This window comes from Strigops habroptila, chromosome 13, assembly GCF_004027225.2.
Source record: "Strigops habroptila isolate Jane chromosome 13, bStrHab1.2.pri, whole genome shotgun sequence".
Taxonomy (NCBI): Eukaryota; Metazoa; Chordata; class Aves; order Psittaciformes; family Psittacidae; genus Strigops; species Strigops habroptila.
The window spans coordinates 9,195,475-9,210,014 of record NC_044289.2 but is presented as its reverse complement, the minus strand read 5'-3'; the positions used below and the strand labels follow the sequence as shown (position 1 = coordinate 9,210,014).

Below are 14,540 nucleotides of genomic sequence, written 5' to 3'. Positions count from 1 at the left end.
TTCCCTGCCTTTAGAAAAAGATCTGTAAGTTAAAAGCAGTGCTACAGCACCGATAAGTGAGGTTCCACTCTGCTGAGGAACAGCATGACCCAACCACACAGTCCTGCTACCCAGCACTCCTCAGTACAGCCTCCAGCTGTGTGAGCAAACTGCACATCTCCACCCTCAACCCCAACAGCAGCTCAGCCTGCGCAAACAGCACGAGCTGGACCTGTGGCAGACGCCGGCAGTGGTGTGTGACACCCTGAGTACTGGGGTAAGATCCTCCTTCCCTGGGGGTCACTGCCCTGGCTGCCTGTGCCCAGCGCGGTGAAGCACTCACAGGAACTTGTCTCAAATGTTTTATTAGAATTTTAGAAAACAGTATGAAATCCAACAAATAAATACTGAATAGAAAAAGTTATACATAAAAATATATACACACAAGCTAAACCCTTTCAAGTATTTTTACCTGAAGCCAGGCTTCTCTTCATAGTGAGCTCCATGGTGAGTAAGGAGCCTGACAATGATGCACAATTATGACAAGTTCTGATCTATGGCTAAATGAATACATTTTAAAACCAACAACAACAAAAAACCAACTTATCCAGAGCAGTCCATATCGGTCAGACCTGCACGGGCCAGGTACAGTAACTGCTGAGGATACACGTCAGTCCTTACTTGCCCCTGCCCTAAGCTACACTGATGGTGAAATTGGCTGTTGAAGCTTTCCTTATGCAACTGAACTGTACAAGGAAAGGAAACACCAAACAATGCCACTGGATAGTCTCTAATGGATGTGGCAGTTGCTGTAAATGACCCAGTGGCTGCTGGTTTCTAGAGGGACTGCTGGAGAGGGATCATTTCTCTATAAGGAATAAATAAAAGACTTTATGGAAAAATAGCTCATATTTGATTTAGGTTGAGCAGGGGCAGCTGATTCCAGGGAGACAGGGAGTTTAACTCAACCTGCTTCCATATTCTAGGAGATCCCAGTTTTCATTTGTCCAGCACTTGGTATTTCATCATGTGCCAAGACAATACGAAAGTATTCCCACCTGCTCCATGCCGACTGCAACCTCTGCCCCTTCGGGAATAAACCTGGGCTCTGGCAGTGTACAGCACAGAGCAGGGCGTAAGTAAACCAGACGCTGATGAACACCACAACCGGCTCTGAGGTGCCCGTGTGGGGCTGTGGGAACAACACGAAGGCTCTTCTGCTGCTGCTAGAATACTGTGATTTCAATTTCAGCCTCCTGTTGTACGGTGTCTCTGAGTTCACAGCAAATCCTGTCCATCTTCTCAAAGGCTTGCCGGCCCTGTTCGCCTATGGAGAAAGAGAAGACAGCCCCCACTGAGGAAGAGAAAGCAGCTAGAAACACACCGAAAAATGGGATTCTCTGGAAATGCTGCTGTTGTGACCTTGTTCAGAACAACAAGAACTCTCAGTAGTGACAAACACATCTCTAAGGGAATAGCTTTCCAAAAACTACTAGAAGCCACCATGGAAAAATCAGGCCTTCTGTAAACATTTCCACATGAGTAACAACTTGGAACATCACAGCTGGAAAACTTGTGTAATACACGTGAATCCGAGTGTTTCCGAGAAGCAAGTCCGGAGATCCCCAGAACTAAGTGTGAACTGAAGTGGTTTTGGGAAGAGCAGAAGAGGGAAACTGCTGTCATCTCCTGGATAAACTGGACACCCTCCCCAGCAGCTCTGCGTTCAAGAGGGGCAGCCTGGGCAGTTCTTTGCCCTCAGCAGCAGCACAAGTGGTGATGGCAGCACACAGGGAGCACCCGTGTTTCACAGGCAGGTCAGCTCCACTGCAGGTCTGCTGAGTCCAGGGGAAGTAACAGGACATGGACCAGTAAAACCATTTTGTTTGCACTCTTTACTCCTCCAGTATTCAGAATGGAACCATTTGAAGAAGAATAGGAACATCCAAATGAGAAGTAACGAGGCAGTTTGTAGGTGGCTAAACAAGATTACCAGACCTGAAGAGTCTGATGTTGTTCTATTTAAAAGACCTTTCAGTCATCCTCACTAATCTCAGAGCTGGAAGAGGCTTTATTGTGACCTGCCAGGTTCTAACGTCCTTGTTACAAGACCTAGGAGGAGAAAATTGCTGATGCCAGTACTGCTGTTAGGCAGCACCATCGGGAGTTACCTGCCACCTTCTTAAAAACTTCAGTGGCTCTTAAAGCACTTTATCCTACAGTGATGGCCTTGGTCCTGTTCTGCAGACCCTAACAGAGCCTGTGGTTATTACACATGGCACAAAGTTTATCTCAGTGTTATGAAGTAGCTGTTGATAAAGTATTTTCGTTGTCCCAGATGTGTTCAGGCCTGTGCTGGCTCTGCACTATTTCATGTTACTAAGCAGTACGACAGACTTACCAAAGGACAGTGTTGTTTCCCTGGCTGCATTCCTCACTTCCTCTGCATCGGACTGGCACAGCTGGGCAACCTGCTCGATACTCTCAACACCCTGTGTGAGAACAGAACAGTTTGCAAGAGCAGCATGATCAACATTTTTTGCAAGGGAAACTCATCCATACCAACTCCCATCTCGTCTTGCATCCGAGTTCTACTGTCACCTTCCTTCCCCGTCCCCCCCAAGATCAATTTGCAGGTCATTTTTCTGATCATGCTCAGTAATTTAAGAAGGAACGATACTTTCTCTCCTCTTTAAGGGCACAGAAGTGCAACAGTTCCCAGGTACAGCTCACTGCTGCAGCACCATTAAATCAGCACAAACCAGTCAGGACCTTCACTGAAAGGGCCGCTGCAGGTTGTGCAGGGGCAGCGGTGGCTTTGCAAAGCTGGCTTTGAGGATAACACTGATTTGTTGGGCCTGTCTTGTGACTTGTTTGTAGAAACTGTGCTCACAGTAATGCCTTGTGTGCAAACCAACTCACTCCCAAACTGTGGCTGCTGGAAAGCTTCACATCTGTTCTGGCAGTTTCTTGCAGCAGCAATGCAAATGTTACTTTTATTTCCTGACTATAAGCAGCTCTTGTTGAATATAAGATGAAGTGATTTAACTTTCTACAGTTAAAGCTTTAGAACCGACTCCACAGACAGCTCATTGGGGCTAATTTTGATACATGCAAGATGTCCCCCAGTCAGACAGTGGCTGTTGTCCTGCACCAAAAACAATGCTGTAGAAGGTACAACACACCCGTTCGGCCACTCTACTGTGCCTCACTGATCAAATCGAGACACCCCCAGATCCCTGCAGCTCCCTCTGCTGCTGCCTTTTGAATAGCAGCATAAATAGTTTGTAACTTTGGCAATCAAATCATTCATTAACTGCTAAGACAAGCTGAAAAAGTGACCCTACTGGCTTAAAAAATAAAGCTAGATACACTTCTGCATGTGGCAGTTTTGGCCAGACATGCACAGCAAGAACGGAGGTGTAAATACTCACTCTGAGGTTTTTAAGAGCCAAACATGCAGCTTGCTGAAGTCTTGTGTCAGAGTCAGTTAAAGCATCAGTGTAAAACAAGAGAGCCTGAGTGAAAAAGAAAAAGAAAGGTTTTATAAACTACACCATAATCACACACTGAAATTCAACCTGACCCAAGCGCTGTTGGTATTACCAAGCTGAAATTGAATAAAGGACAGGGACAAGTCACTGATGTAGTTTAGGCTCTAGTTAGGAGCTGGGGGCAGATCAGAGGACAGCAGCACTATTCCAGGACACAAGATCCGTGTGTTTCAGCATCCACTCAGACAAGCCGGGAAGAATTCGGCCTTTACCTTTTCCCTGCAGTTCCTGCTCGCCGCCGCTCGGCACAGACAGGCCGTGGCCGCTTTGCTGACGCGGTGGTTGTCGTCCAGCTGCAGCAGCGCCAGGAGCCGCAAGGTCTGCGGCAGCGGCTGGAGCCTGTTCAGCCGCTTTCCTTTCAGCTTTTTGAGAGTCTTCAGCCGCCCAGGGCACTGCAGCTCCTCGATCAGCATCACTGCAACAGAAAGGGCAGCGTCGCTGACTGACAGCGCCAAGACAAACCCCTCTAATGAATTCTGTCTCCTTTGGCCACCAGCAGTTGTTCCTGCTCAGGCAGGAAGCAAACCAGGACAACCGGCCCTTTGACCATCCTGTCTTCTCTCCCTGCCATTGTTTCATTTCCTCCTATGCCAAGACCATCTGATGAATGGAGCAGAGATTATTTCACATTATTAGCCCACAGGGTGAGTGAAGCCCTGGGTGCATCAAGTACAACATGCAGTGCTAAAGAACTGCATCTATTCCTACACCTTTGGGAGTTAGGACAAGCAGACCTTCCTACAGTAAGGAAAGCACCATCAAGCAAAATGCTTTAACCATCCCTGACAGATCTTGCTGTCCTGGTCAAAGAGAAAAGCCTCTGTCTTTTAAAAAAGATGAGCTCAGGCACTGGATTTGCAGTTCCAGTTTGAAGAGTATCCCAGGATTTCCTCACTGGCCAGCCCCACACAAGACCTCAGTTCCTCAGCAAATGACTCATCTGCATCAAAACAAGACTAAAGATGCAGCCAATATCAGGACTATTTTTAAAAGAATTCTTTTCTGACACAGACTAAGCTGTAAGTGCTGTCACATGCTGGACTCGTGCTTCATCTGTAACCTCGGAAAGTGTTTGCTATTACCTATGTCTGGTTACAGCTGCAACAGCCACACAGAGCTATAGACATTTACTCAGCCCTTGAAGCCAGCCCTAGACTGCTGCCAGCTTTGTCTCTGCTTGAACTTCAGACTATCACAGACCCAGTTTTTAGGGCACTTAAGATAAACCCATCCTTCCCACCTCTGCTTTGTTCCTACCTACCCTGTTAGATACAGGAGGCAGGCTTGTTGTTCCTGTTCTAATTAAAATTACATGGTCATAAGGGGAATTAAAATGGAAACAAATTATCAATGCAGTGGTTGGGCTGTTTTCTGCTCTGAGCAGACCTTTTGTAGTAACCTGGAGAGCAGCAGCCAGCTGCTGGGCTTGTCAGTTCAAGGGAAGGAGCCAAGCACTGCCCTTACCTTCTTTAGCAAGTTTTCCCAAGTGTTTTTCCAGGCTGGTGATGTGGTGCTTCTCCAGGTAGCTGTAAAATTGGAATGAAGTCACCAGTTGTGTTTGGAGGGGCAGGGAGGGGAGCAGCCCATCACAGGTGACAATCTGCTCTAGCAACCTCTGCAGTACTGGAAGCAACATGGGAAAGAACACAGGGAGAAAATGAAAGGTTGGTTAAATGTAAACTGCTTCGAAGAAGTAAAGCAGGAGTTGTAGCTTTAAAATACACAAAGACAACTTTTAGCCATGCAACAACAGGAAGCCCGAGTGGCAGCTCAGTACCTGCTTCTAACTGACGGGGGTACTTCTCCTTCACTTTGAGCATCAGGGTGTATTTTAGTGCGTGACGGAATCTTTCTGCTGAAGCAAACAAGATGGTGCCAGGCTCTGCAAGGTCACTCCAGAGCTTCAGATAGTGCTTCTTCTTCTTAGTCTTCTGAATAACTGAAAAACCCCATTTTAAAGACAGTGAGCTCTAGCAGATTTTGGATTTCACATGAGAAATGAGGCACCAGATGGTGTACGTAGAGATGTGTCAGCATTGACTTGTGTTTGTGTTCTGTAGATGGCTTTGTTCAAAGCTGGAGATTTGCTGCCAGTATTTTAACATCTGCAAGCACTGATTTCACCAGCCTTGGGTTGTGCTCCTAAACTGTCGTTACAAGACCTGAATGAGACACGTAGCAGCATCTCTGCCTTGTGTTAATTCATTTTATCCAAGTCAAGTTTCAGAAGAACTTTCTGTGAGTTTAACTGTTTCCACTTCTATCAACCAGAGCTGTGCTATTTCCAAGCACTTTAGAGATCCTGTCTTCTGTACCTTCACAAGTGGAGAACTCTGAACCCCAGTGCAGAGGCTGAGTCACGTTTTCCTTCAAAGGAAGAGCACTTGAAGCAGAGCACTTCAGAAGAGCACTTGAAGCAATAACCCTGTGGCTTCTCGCTATTATTTAAACCCTTTCCCACTCTTACCTACAAAGATATTGAACTTGTGTTCTGCATTTAAGACTCCTACGCTTTCCTCATCACGCTGTACCACAGGCCTTTCAGAGCTTTGCTCCGGGGAAGAGTTTATTCTCACATCCTTCAGCATAAAATCTGCCAGCAAATGCTTCCAATTAAAACCCTCATTCCTGCCACTCTATTTACCAAGATGAGACCAAAAGTCTTCAAAGTCTCCCACTGGGCCTTTATCATTTTGTCACATCCAACAATCAATGGAAGTGATTTAGTAGTGGGAAGGCCCGAGATGGGATGAACTGCACACCAAACTTTTGGGCTGTTTGCTTACTACGTAAAAGCAGAGATATAAAGGAGGATTTTATTAGTGTTATGCTGGTCTTTGACTGCAAACCCCATCATCCATAACATCCCTGTTTCTAAGACAAACCAGTTCAGCTCCTAGCTCTTCGAGACAAACTTCCTGAAATGCTTTCCTTCCTTGCAGAGGAAAACCAAGCAAACAATGAGCCCCGTTTTCCCCTAAGGATCCAGGCCTAAAAGCTGGTTTAATTACGTGAATGTATAAGAAATTCAGGATGAAACCCTGATGGGTCTGGGGAAGCTCAAGCAGAGCCACCTGCCCCTCCCACACCTCAGGCATGCCCTGGAATAGTGCAGTTACTCACTTTCTTCAACAGACAGATCCAGGACATCCCCTAGGACCCGCGTCTGCTCCGATACTTCTTCCAGGATGCCCTTCTGCACAACCTGGGCTACGTTGGGTGAGCTCAGTTTCTGAAACACAACATGCTTATCTTAGTAGCTGAAACAAAGGCGGTATTGAGCACAAGATGAATGAGGGTTTGTTCTTGGAATCAAACTCCTGTAATCAATGAGAAAACACACAGCTGCTCTCAAAAGGCCTCTTTGCCCATCATGGCATGGATGGGTCCTTCTGAGTGCAAAGCTGCTCAGCAGAACAGGATGAGTGAATGGCACTGTGCTGGCACAGGCTGGCTGGCACTTGATCCTTCCCCACCCCGTCCATTGACAACTGCACAGCAGATCAATGCTAATTGTTACACAGTCCTTTGCTGCCCATCCTCATCAGAGGTAATGCTTTGAGGATGATAATGTGCTTGAGCACTATAACTGAAATTAATTGAGGAATGAGGTCTCAAGGGGAGGCAAGGCTTCTTTCTTGCCTACATGCTGCCAGTTTTGCTCTAGAAGTAGCAGTTTTCATTCATTAAGAAATTGATTCCCCTGTTATCGATACAGAGTTCAACCCAAACCTGCCCTACTGCATTAGCAGCCTGCTTGGGGCACAAAGGCATTACTTAGAGCTTCAGCAAAACCCAGAGGCTGCAATAAAGCAGCAGAGTTTTGTATGACACATTCTGAGCACGCACACTGCATTTTCTGGACTCAATTTCTATTTTGAGCCTTTCTCTTTTTATAAAGGAACCAGCTACATATTCATTTTTGTTTGTAATTAGAATCAAAACCACAGAGTGTTCCTTACCTGCAAAAGGCCTTTGCACAGCTTCAGATGAGTTATCAAAAGCGTGTCTAAGTTGTCATCACCAGTAGTTACATCTCTTGTTTCTGTTCTCGTGCCACAGCTCAGGGACTGGAGTGTGTTGTCATTGTACGTGCTGTGGAGATGAGCAAAGAAAAGAGAGTGAAAACTCTCAGAGCTAAATAAACTGAAGATGTGCAGTCTCAATAGCAGCCTTCAAGCGAGTTGCAGAAGTACAAACCAGATGGCATTTAACAGATCTCAGCCTTTTTATTGCATTGATAACACTTCTTCAAAACATGAGGACTTTATTTCTATAACTCTTTCCAGTACAGTAATGACAGATCAGCTGATCCCACAAAATCCCATTCTGGAGAACCAATACTAGTAAAAGATGCTTCCAGATAACATGAATTGAGTTGCTGGCTCATTTGAGCTGTAACTCATTGCACTGAGTTGAATTGAGTTGCTGCTCATTGCAGAAGCAGCACATAGACAAATCCTGTGGTGTCTCCCAATTCGTTGATATTGGGAATGTAGTAAGTCTCCCAGGATCAGGCTCGTAGCTCTGGAATGTTCAGTTTCAGTGGCACACAACCTGCAAAACTGAGTTCAAAAGCAGCAACAGGAAGAAGAGCTCTGCAAGTTACTCGTAGCTCTCCCTCGCTAGGGCAGCACTGTCCAGCACCATCCTGATCAGCCTGTTTGCTGCAGTCTGTTTCTAGCAGCCCTACACGTTAAGCACTTCCATCCTACCCTGTGGGTACCATCCTGCAGTGTTTCCCATACGTTTAAGTTTCCTGCCATTCCAATTGGGTTATTCTGAATCTCAGGGTATTCAAAGCAATTGGTTTGTGTCCTGGATGTTCCTACCAGTAGCAGCTCTGCACAACTGTTACTCAGCCCAGCACAGTGTGTCAGGAAGCACCCCCAGGATCAGGCCTCCTCACCCCTGTAAGGAAGTGCTGCACACACATACCTGATACTGGCCGTCCGTACGCTTCCGAACAACGAGAGCTCATCAGCGCTGCAGTCAGCGTTTAAGAAGTCAAAACTTTCCAGCACTGTCTCCACCATTAAGCTTTCCATAGATGAGTGTTTGTGATGAAGTGTCTTTAGCTGTGATGGAATGGGAGGGAAGGTATTGTTATTTGTAGTTATCAAGCCATTTTGCACGAGTTCTTGGCAGTTTTGCCAATCACTCTTAATAACAAATCAATTTGCTTTTCTGATTTTATTCTTACAACACCAGGAAAGTTACCTCCTGCTACAGGCTCTGATCCAAAAATAGTGTTCCAATTGAATTCAAAATGTGCTTCTGGATTTTGATTTGTCTGTATTCCTCCCTGGATTTCCCTGCCTGTTCAGGCTGATATAAGAGCCGATTTCTTCTGCATCTTGCGCCATTTTCACTTATTCCCTGCTTTAGATCTTGAAGTAACTATCTTAGGGGTCTATTGCATTCCAGTGTAGTAACCAAGAACTTTGATATCAGTAGTGGGTTTCATGGGGCCAGTAACTTTCTCTCCCTTGGAAAGGCTGCTGTGAGAGCACTGGTTAACACCATTTATTGTTTCAGACCTCAGAGGAAGCCTTACAGTATCTTACCTCCCAGGCCTGCACACTGGCCCCGCATACTACAACGTTACCAGGTTTGCAATATAACCCACTGCTTGCAGAAAGCTCTTCTCCAGCACCTTTCCTCTAAAGAAAGATGTTTTCAGCACCATATGACTCGTCAGACAGTCTGAACTGCCTGCAAAAGCTGTGTGACCCTGGAGAAACATTAGGTTTGAACTGATGCAGTTATCTCCAAGTATATCAAGTCTGAAAACAAAACTTAGAAGCAGACAAAATGCAGAGGCCATGACACTGTTCAGAGCCTGCTGAGCCCAGACTCGCTCCCACTTTGACTGCAGTTATTGACTCCCAGTTATTGACCTGCACACAGCGCCCCCAGGCTGTCTCTTGAGAGAGGCTGTGCAACAGCGGGCTCCGGTGTAGGAGCTCTCAGGGCTGTCTTTTCCGAGCAGTGCCTGACCTCTGGTGGCCAAACTTACTTTTCGGGAACATGCTGTTGCTACATCATTAACTCAAATCCACCAGAGTCATGGAACCTCTTCAGTTTTAGGAGTAACAGTGGAAGCTATACCATCTACCAAGAGTAAAACTCCAACACACCTTTAATTTCTTCCTCAGCGATGAAACCTGGTATTCCAATTTCTCCAGCTGAGCTTGCACCACATTATGTGATTTCAGCAAATTTAACACTTCTTGGAGAGTCTTATCAATTGACTTTGTATGTCCATCCAGTTTTAGGTCACTTGCAGCATTCAAGCTTTTCTGGCTGAAGTCTCCATGCTCTGTCAGACGGTGGTTTCTAGGCTGGTGGAAAGAATCTCCACCTTTGTGACAACTCAGAAAACCAGGTGGGTTACTTGGAAATCCGTCCACACATGGCGTCTTCTTCAGGATATCCAGAGTTGTGTGATCTGGAAGAGGATGCTGTCGCTCTTCTGCACAAGTCTCTTGAATCATCACCAACGGCAACGTCCTGTGGTCTAGAGCTGGAGTTGCAGTTCTGGATTCCATCCCTTTCTGATCCTCAGAGCTGAACGAGTCCGCCTCACTTGTCTCTGCTGGGGTGGAAGGCTTGCTCCTCCCATGCACATCGAAATCACAGGCAGCCAAGTAGCTCAGTATGCTGGGAGGCTGAGCTTCATCACTTCCATCCCCTTGGCTCTGCCTTTGTTGCAAAACAGACTGCAGCGAATAGATTTGTCAGTGAGCACAGAGACAATTGAAAAGCATGAGATACCACCAAAGATAGAGAACTAAGAGAACTGTGGCTTCCTGTGCTTGGAAACGTACACACCCAACTGATCAAAACCACAGGGCTCTTCTGCACAAGGCAGCCAGGCTAGCGTAGACTGGACAAGAAGGCTTGATGGTTAGGGGAACATATCAGTGATGTTACTAGTACTTGAGATATATGGCAGAAGTAAAAGGGTCATATAAAACAACCATTAAAACAAAACCCTCTTGAATGAACAAGGACAGGGGTTTCTATTCCCTTGGGATACACTTGGCAAAAAGTGGCATTGGTGAAGAGGAAGCTTGGTTCATGTAGCACCTCTAAGACACCATTCTGCTCCACAGAGCAGAGACTACCAAGACAGACTGGTTCCTAGTTTGATTCCCACCACAGACTATTAGAGCAGACACCCACCCCCCACCATTCTGGCTGCCAAGAGGAATATTTGGCAGCCTTGTTGGGGTTTTTGTTCAGTTTTGTTTTTTTCTTTTGCACAATCTCAAATGAAACTCAAAAGAATAGAGGTTAAAAGAAAAATATAATGAAGCCCCAAAATACACTGCAAAGGCCCTGAAGTGCTACATTTTCACAAGGCTGAGTTTGTTGTTCAATAGCCTGGTCTAATCCAAAAGTCAGGTCCTAGGTCTGTGCTTTGCATTCTGCTCTCCTCAGCATACTCACCAGGTAATATTTCTCTCTGAAGCTGGGAGTATTTGGTGGGGTCCAGTTGTATAATGAGCTCTTCCTGCTACTCACAGAAAACTTCGCAGTGGTTCCAGGTGACAAGAACAGGTTCTCTGTGTCAAAGGGGCTGTAGAAGGACATGCAAAGCCTAAGTGTCAGTAAGTCCAGAAAGCACAGAAACATTTAGCAGCAGGAATAGCTGTTAGGATTTGAACTGTGACATTTAGCGAACAACACAGGGAATAACCAGAAAGCAAGACTGCCTCTCTGACCAATACCTTTGATTGCACCAGCAGAGAAAGAGGTAGGCAAAAAGGTTCTGTATTTTACACGGAATTCTCAACACCCTTTACACAGAGACATGTGCCACAGTCTTTGGAAGAGGAGTCCAACAGGCAAAGAGGTTGAAGCACTCTCTGTCCCTCTGCAGTGTCCTACACAGACTACAGCTGATGCTGTACTTGCCAGCAGCCACTGGACAGATAGCAAGACATACACCACATCTGACACAGGCAGGAATTATAACACAGGTAACAAAGGAAAACCGCCATGAATTCCCCCTGCAGAGCACACACCACCTGGAAAAGCCACTAAAAAACCCACCTGCATTATCCTTCAAATATTAATAAACAACTCCTTTGGCTGGCAGAGGAAGCCTGTGCAGTTGGATATGGCAAGTTGTGTGGTTCATACACTCATGGATGATCCAGTTACAGCACCAGAGGATGCTGGCTATGGTCTAGAAGAGTTTGACAAGTCCCACTCTAAAGACTTCACACTTACCTACTATAACACAGCCATCAATTTCCCAACTCCTTTGCAAAGAGTCTAAGGAAACTTGGACAAACTGCCTCCCAAAATTCAACTCAGCTAACCAGGAGAGGGAAAAATTATTTTAAGTTATTTAAAGCAAGTTTGTTTTTATTACATGTTACTTTCGTTCTCCACCGATACGCCCTGTGGCACAAGGAGAAAGTTTGGTTTTCCACCTAGGTACTGGCATTTTGAAAAACAGTTAGTTGTTTGTAACAAATGTGTAATCTCACAGATGAATATAATGACCAGAGTAGGATAAAAATCAGCTGCATTCGGCTGTACAGCACAGAACCACTACAAGTCTGAAAAGATCCAAACAATCACAAGGACTAATCAATTACAAGGAGTGGAACTTCTGCTCTCCAGCAAAAGCTGAAAAGCAGAGCTCCAGTTCTCTGCAGCTCCTCATATCACACAGGGACAAGTCTCAGCAGCATCCTGCAGTGCCACACACCACTCTGAATAGAGGTAACGCTCTGTGAGCTCACCTAATGCAGGTTAATTGGCTAAATGAACAGTGTCACCCAGCTGGGGTTCATCAAACAGGCCAGTTCCAGAGGGTCACATCAACAACCATCTGCATTGGCTCACTATGCAGAACATAAATCGGGTTTCTGACAGCAAGAGTCTTTTAGGCAAAGCCTCCTATGTTTACTGATGGAGGAAAGTTATGAATCCCAGCCACGGCATTTCTTAAGAAGAGTCACAGGAACCCATTGCTTAGATTTTTCATTTTCAGCTTTTAATACAGCAATGCAAAATGACACTTTGGAGGAAAGGGGCAGGAATAACAAGCTAAATCTCTTTTGTCCCTTTTGACAATTACCGAAACCCACTGGCAAAATACCACTATTGAGCTGCCTCCAACCAAGCACATGCTCCCTGTTACTGCAAGATTACAAGTTGAGAGAATAAAGCAAAGGGTGAAGGAACAAATGAAATCTGCTCTACAGCATCTATTCTCTCTTGGTTGTAAGCTCTTTGGGCATGATACATCGTCTTGTTCCACATTTGTATAGCAAACAAAACACCATAGTCGGACAGAGCTGTGAATCCATCTCTCCCAGCACCTTGACATTGACAGAAGCCAGTAGGGGATTTTCAGGGGAAAAGAACAGGAAATAAGTCAAATGTAGTAGGTTTTCCCCAGACAGACACTCAAATCTGAGGCAATCCATAGCTCAGACCTGTCACGCAGCAGACTTTGCAAGCAGACTATTGCCTTTAGTTGTCACACGCTTTTCCTTAATTTGTCTGGTCACTTCCTGAAATCATTGTCACAAAAATCCCTGCAGAGGTCAAAAGTTTGCAGAAACTTCACTATTTCACTTGAAATTGTGGAACAAGTACTTTGACATGATGGTCTCTTGTGGCTGTACCAAGAGAAATGGTGGCTAACCATTTCCTTTCCACATTCTCCACAGCGAACATCTCTATGCCTGTACGGTATTATCCATCAACACCTGACTGAAGAACCCTATTAAAAAGTGAAAGTGGCCCCACATGTCTGGTCATCTTTGTTGTCCCAATTCTACCTCTATATTGCCAAACATGCTGGCCTTTGGTTATGACTAATTACAATACTGGCATTAAATGCACGACACTGCAATGCCATCAATGTGAATGCAGCACATAACTCTCCCTTAGCTTACCTTAGCGCTGTCGCATGGCTTCAGTGTTCAGGTCCAAAACACACAGGCCCAGCCTGACCTTGCAGGGGGTTACAACTCATCAGAGCTCCTGTTTCTTAGATTCAACCTCCCATAACATCAGCAGCTTTGCATTCACAGACATTAGAGGTACCTCAGCCTTGTCAGCACTGAGCATGGGTTCCCAATGAGATACTGTTTTGTCGTAACCATCAAAGCTGTGGAGGGATTAAATACTTGAGATTTCTGCCATTTCCCTCACCCTGCTGCATTTTTCCATTGGGCGAGGAGGACACTTCCTGGTTTATATTCTCAGAAGAACATAAGTGATCAGGCAGAGCATATCAGAGCTGAACCCTTCAGTCCTCAGCCCCACAGGACCTTCATTCCTTTCTCCCACTGCCAAGACTGTGCCCTCATCACTCCCCTTCTGTCCAGTCACTCCATGTATTAAATACCATCAGCCAGAAGGACTCTTGGTGGATAGACCTGTCTGAATCCCACTACTAAGGCTGTGAATCCAGACTTGCATTAATACAAAGCACCACCAATCCTGGTCAACTGGATTGAGCTCACTGTTAACCATGAGATTTCTTTTTTTCCCTATTGAACACAAGTGAAAATGCCCATACAGCTTGAACACTGTGACTGTTGTTAGGTTTCGCCTACCCACTAACGCATAATAAGCACCAGCTTCAAGGTCAGTACAGCTGATCACAAGACTAAGATCTTGTGAATGAAACATCACTTCCATCAAAAAGCACATTTCCACCAAAAGCACGGAGATGGACTGTGCCTAAAGATACCTGCAGGAGTAACTACCTAGTCACATAAGCTTCCATCTGTAAGAGCAAAACTGTCAGTAGATATGCATCCAGAAAAACAGACTTCCCTTTTTTATTCCTCCTTAAGGTTTTTTCCCTCCTACCCCACAAAGCCCTGTGAGCCAGGCCAGCACATGCTCAAAGCAGGCAGAAAGCATAAGAGTGGTTCTGGCTGGCTGGCACCCTTAGATGCCAGTACAGGGTGCTAAGTGAAGTTCTGTAAAGAGAATACAGGCTTTCTCTTTGTCCTCCATGTGAGA

General features: G+C 45.6%; 1 protein-coding gene across 9 annotated transcripts in view; it reads right to left on the bottom strand.

The window, feature by feature from the left end:
- Nucleotides 1-328: 328 nt before the first annotated feature.
- The window catches only part of RIPOR3 (RIPOR family member 3), a 51,533-nt gene continuing 37,321 nt past the window's right edge, over nucleotides 329-14,540 (bottom strand). For 7 of the 9 annotated variants that reach the window (XM_030502881.1, XM_030502888.1, XM_030502886.1 and 4 more), the window contains 11 exons: nucleotides 10,989-11,118; nucleotides 9,674-10,255; nucleotides 8,472-8,611; nucleotides 7,496-7,628; nucleotides 6,657-6,765; nucleotides 5,311-5,472; nucleotides 4,998-5,156; nucleotides 3,746-3,948; nucleotides 3,414-3,497; nucleotides 2,381-2,471; nucleotides 329-1,306 (listed from right to left, as the gene is read on the bottom strand). In XM_030502881.1, coding sequence (XP_030358741.1) covers nucleotides 1,206-1,306; nucleotides 2,381-2,471; nucleotides 3,414-3,497; nucleotides 3,746-3,948; nucleotides 4,998-5,156; nucleotides 5,311-5,472; nucleotides 6,657-6,765; nucleotides 7,496-7,628; nucleotides 8,472-8,611; nucleotides 9,674-10,255; nucleotides 10,989-11,118 — 1,894 coding nt within the window. In that variant the 3' untranslated portion in view covers nucleotides 329-1,205. Of the gene's footprint in view, nucleotides 1,307-1,486; nucleotides 2,289-2,380; nucleotides 2,472-3,413; nucleotides 3,498-3,745; nucleotides 3,949-4,825; nucleotides 5,157-5,310; nucleotides 5,473-6,656; nucleotides 6,766-7,495; nucleotides 7,629-8,471; nucleotides 8,612-9,673; nucleotides 10,256-10,988; nucleotides 11,119-14,540 lie in introns of those variants that run through there. The other 2 variants (XM_030502887.1, XM_030502890.1) reach the window with 2 other exon arrangements.